This window comes from Microtus ochrogaster, assembly GCF_000317375.1.
Source record: "Microtus ochrogaster isolate Prairie Vole_2 chromosome 14 unlocalized genomic scaffold, MicOch1.0 chr14_random_3, whole genome shotgun sequence".
NCBI lineage: Eukaryota > Metazoa > Chordata > Mammalia > Rodentia > Cricetidae > Microtus > Microtus ochrogaster.
Window position 1 is genome coordinate 14308622 of NW_004949098.1, and position 5476 is coordinate 14314097.

Below are 5476 nucleotides of genomic sequence, written 5' to 3' on the forward strand. Positions count from 1 at the left end.
CATAAACAAAGTTTTTATTAGAGTGCCTAATAGATTTCTCTTTGAGTGCTGTAAGATCATATCATTCAATGTTTGCTCACACTCCCTCAAATGTTTATTTTTTGCCTGTTGATTGACACCAGATACTCACACACACTGCCCATTCATTTCCTTATGTATTTGCTGACTGCTTTGCATGCGCCACTCAAGCTCAAACCAACCACATAGAATTTATAAACCAAGCCTTTTCCTTCAAAATCAAGCTACATCTGAAAGGATCAGGGAGAAAGATGGTGTCACAAACCCAGGTTCTCATGTCCCTGTTGCTTTGTGTGTCTGGTGAGAAATTCAAAAGTATTATAATCTTTTTAGAGTTACGTCTTTGTATATAAGAAATTTACAATGTGTGCTATGACAGAATATGTCTTACACAATAATAACCTGACATTATGGTATTACAAAGATATTAAATGACAAATTTTCACAGCTACTATGTTCTGTTTTTCATATTATGCATCATCATTGTCTATTGCTGATTGCAGGTGCCAGCGCAGATATCATGATGACCCAGTCTTCACCTTCCATGGCTGTGTCAGCAGGGGAGAAAGTCACCATCAGCTGCAAGTCCAGTCAGAGTCTTTTATACAGTGGCAATAACTACTTGGCTTGGTACCAGCAGAAACTAGGGCAGGCTCCTAAACTACTGATCTATGATGCATCTACTCAGCACACTGGGGTCCCTGATCACTTCATAGGCAGTGGATCTGGGACAGTTTTCACTCTCACCATCAGCAGTGTTGAGTCTGAAGATCTGGCAGATTACTACTGTCAGCAGTACCACAGCTTTCCTCCCACAGTGCTTCAGCCTCCAAAAAATCCTCTCTCACGTTCTCAACAGCTGGCTGCACCACACTGCCCTGGACCTGCACACTTCCCCCTGCTGCCTGAGGCTGGTGTGTTCAAAGAGCTGTGAAAAAGTTTGAAGAGCCCAGGAAAAATAATGGGGTCAATGTCGCGTGTCTTTAGGTCTGAAAAAAAAAACTTTAAATAAAAATGTAAAAAGGAACTCAGTATTATCTTTCTAGTCCTTCTTTAACAAAATAATACAAGCTAAGCTGTTTGATTATGACGGATTTATTTTTATAGTTCTGAACTTTGAGTGTCCAGCATGAGACTCTATGGGCAGAAGTAATGATAATGGCAGCACTTTGGAAGCTCTAGGAAATATGTTTACTGCTATTTTTTCTGGATTTTATGGTACTTTCTTGTTTCCATACTGGTGTCCATTTCTTCGGTTATTTTTTCTTTCTCTTTTCATAAATTCTCTTACTTTTTATTACATTTTAGTTAGTTAAGTATTATTTTCTGTATTCTTGGGAGTGTGCATTTGTTTGTCTGTGTATGTGTGTGGGCATATTTCTGTCTACACATTTGTCGTGGTATAGTTGTGGGCATCAGAACACTTGCACAGGATTGTGTCTTTGTCATTCGGGTCTGGGGATCAAAGTCAGGTATGACATCAGGCTTGGTTGCAAGTGTGTTTACTATCTGGTGGATCTTTCTGCCCCTTAAAATCTTTAATTGAAATAAATTCGTTGTACTCAATTTTTTAATTAAAATTTTTAAAACAATCTTTCCTCATTTTCCAAATTTATCCCAGTTCTCACCCTCTCATTCCTTCTTCTCCCTGAAAATCCCTGTGCCTCACGCCCCATTCACTCCTAAGAGAAGGTAAGGCTTCCCACTGGGAGTCAACATAGTCTGACACATCACTTTGTGACAGGACTAAGGCCTTCCCCCTATATTTATGGTGAAAAGAGTGTTCAACTGTGGATCTCTGCATCTGCTTCCATCAGTTGCTGGATGAAGTTTCTGTGATGACAATAGTCATTAATCTGACTGCAGGAGCAGATTGGTTTAGGCAACCTCTCCACACTTGCTTAATGTCTTAGCTGGGGTTATTCTTGTGGATTCCTAAGAATACCCTGCTGCCAAGTTCCATGCTAGACCCACAATGGCTCCGACAGTAAAGTTATCTCTTTCCTTGCTCTCCCTCTGTGCCCATCCCCCAATTTGACCAACCCATTCCCTCATGTTCTCCTCCTACCTTCCCTTTTCCCCTCCCTGTTGTCCCTCTCTTTACCCCTGTTCCATGATCTCAATTTTTGCAGGAGCTCTTGTTTATTTTGGTTTCCCAGGCAGACCCATGTATATCTCTCTAGGGTACTCCTTGCTACCTAACTTTTCAATGGTTCTGGGATATAGGCAGGTTATCCTTTGCATTACACCTAATATCATACACACCATGTTTTTTTTCTTTCTGGTTCTGGGTTTCCTCATTCAGGACTGCTTTTTCTAGTTCTATCCAGTTATATGCAATTTTCAAGATATTAATTTTTTTAACCACTGAGTACTACTCCACTGTGTTAATGTACCACATTGTCTTTATACATTCTTTGGTTTAGGAACACCTAGGTTGTTTCCAGGCACTGGCTATTATGGATAATGTTGCTATAAATGCAGTTGAGCAAATGTCCTTGTTATATGAGAGTGCATCCTTTGGTTATATACCTAAGAGTGGTATTGCTGCTTCTTAAGGTAGATAGGTTCCCAATTTTTTTAAAGAAATGGCCATGCTGACTTCCAAATGGGCTGTACAAATTTATGCTCACACCTGCAATGGAGGAGTGTATCCCTTACTCCGAATCCTCTACAGATAATCTATCATTGGTAGTTTTGAGCCATTTTGACTGGTGTGAGAGGATACTTCAGAACTGTTTTAATTTACCTATCCCTGATGGCTAAGAATATCAAACAATTCCTTAAATGTCTTTCAGCCATTTGAGATTCTTCTGCTGAGAATTTTCTGTTTAGGTTTGTACCCCCATTTTATCATTGGATTATTTGGTATTTTGATGTCTAGTTTCATGATATTTATTTTGGAGATCAGTACTCCATCTGATATGTGGTTGGTGAGGATCTTTTTCCATTCTGTTGACTATCATTCTATTGGCTATCATTTATTCTTAATGACTGCATCCTGTAACATGAGGGACTTCTTGTTGGTTTTCTGTCCTGGCTGGTACCCCACAGCTGGCAAGTCCCAAAGGAAGTCACACACAGGTCTACATAGGTTACAAACTGATTGGCCCATTAGCTCAGTCTTCATATTAGCTCTTATAACTTATATAGCCCATTATTCTAGTATATGTTAGCCACATGGCTTAATACCTTTCTCAGTGGGCAGGTCACATCCTGCTTCTTTGGTGGTCTGGGCAGGAATCAGTGGAATGGGCTTTCTGTTTCATAAAAGAGTCTGCTAGACATTCCTCAGGACACAGAAAAAAGTGACTGAACTGTCTTTGAATTTTTCTGCTTTATGGAAATGTCAGCTGGATACTATGGTCCTGAAGGCCGAAGATGGATGCCCCAATGGTACAGAAAAACTTTGTGTGACTGTAAAGGCAGCAGGATGTTTCTGTCATTTCTAGAATATTGGAAGTTGTTTACTTCTCATTTACTTGGATAATATTAATCCTTCTGGAGTCTTTGATGGAGTTGAAGAATGGTTAATTACAGTTATAGTTTTACTTTGTTATGATAAAAGATAAAATAGATATAAATATTATAACTGTAATTTTTGCTTTATAACTGTTTTTCTATATGTAATTTTACTATGTTAAAGTTAAAGCCTTTCTTTTTTGTTTAAACAGAAAAGGGGGAAATGGTGTAGGAGGGTCTTCTGTCTATGTGTTCCTTTCATTGTTTAAATAAAGAAGCTGCCTTGGCCTCTTGATAGGCCAGCCCTTAGGTTGGTGGAGTAGACAGAACAGAATTCTGGGAGGAAGAAGGCAGTGTGGCAGTCGCCATGACTCTCCTCTCTGAGGCGGACACTGGTTAGCCACAGTCAAATGGCAATACATATTAATGAAGATGGGTTAAACTAATATGTAAGAGTTAGCCAATAAGAGGCTAGAGCTTTAAGAGGCTAGGGCCAGGCAGTGTTAATTAAATACAATTTCCATGTGGTTATTTGGGGCATAAACTAGCCGGGTGGCAGGGACACAGCCTGCTGCACATTATTATAACAGTGTCCTTTGTGTTACAGAAGCTTCTCAGTTTCAGGAGGTACCATTTCTTAATTTCTGCCCTCAGTGTCTGTGGTATTGGTGTTATATTAAGAATTGCTCTCCTCTGTGCATGCCTTCAAAGCTACTTCCTATTTTCTCTTTTATGTGGTTCAGTCTGCCTGGACTTATGTTAAGGTATTTGATCCATTTGGACTTGAGTTTTGTGCACATGAATAGGTATGGATCTATTTTCATTCATCTACATATTTACATTAAGTTATGTTAGCACAATTTGGTGATGATTTTTTTATAATTTTTGCTAAATTCTCAAGAACCAGGTATTCATAAATGTTTGGATTAACATCAGGGTCTTCAATTTGATTCCTTTGGTCCACCATTTTTTGTCTATTCCAGGTTGTTTTCATTACTATAGTTCTATAATAGAGCTTTAATTAAGGAATGATGACGCCTATGGAAATTCCTTTATTGTACAAGAATGTTTTACTGAGTTTTCTAAAGCAACATTTTTTCAGTATGTTACATAGTTTGACTATATGTACTAGCCTTTCCCATTTCTCATCTCTCCTGTTATCTCTTCTTCTTTTAGTCCCTCTACTACTTTTCTTACTCTGTCTCTAATACGTATACATCCACCCATGCCTACACCTCTCACCAAACATACCCTCCAGCACCTACACCTACATATACACATATATACAGAGATATTCGTGCACTCTTACAGAAATAGTTAGAATCTTCAAATGAGGGAAACTGTGATGTTTGTTGGCTTGATTTTGGGTCCACATCTCCTTGAGAATTTTCTATATCTGTTTTCTGACTGTGTGGACTGATATTCCTCCATCAATAATGGTGGATGTAATGTTGTGTCAACAGAATCGCACTCTCACTCTCATATCAATGAACAGAGTTTAGTGTTTTGTGAAAGAAATATTGTGTGCCCCTATCCAAACTATATAATAACTGATTATGTCAATATTTTCATTAAGAAGTGCAGTGAACATCAAATTTGGAGATAAGGCAGGGAACAAGTGCAACAGACTACATAAAAGTGTTTCAGATCTCCCAATTCCTTAAAGCTAAGTGATTATCTGAGTGATTCTGAGTAGTGATCCTTTGAGTGTAGGAGGTAAAGTTTCCAAAAGCCTCATGAAATTCAAGAAGGTACTTAAATGAACAGATATGAATCTTACCACAGAAAAGCAAAAATCATTAAAAATCAAATAAAAAGTGATGCTGCAAACGACAATCATTTACTGTAGGATTCAACTGAGAGATCTCAAAAAGGTGAAATATTGTGTGAAGGTTTCAAAAATGTACTCATACAAAGGTGAATTACAACAAAATGTACAGACAGGAAAAAAAACTCATTCAGACAAGGATGTAGAGAGGAAGCCAGACAAGATGGA

General features: G+C 38.4%; 1 gene segment (V, D, J or C); it reads left to right on the forward strand.

The window, feature by feature from the left end:
* The first annotated feature begins 269 nt into the window (after nt 1-269).
* LOC101996261 lies at nt 270-1496 on the forward strand. The segment is given in 3 exon segments: nt 270-318; nt 522-823; nt 1458-1496. Coding segments are annotated over 3 exon segments (390 nt in total).
* Nucleotides 1497-5476: the final 3980 nt, after the last annotated feature.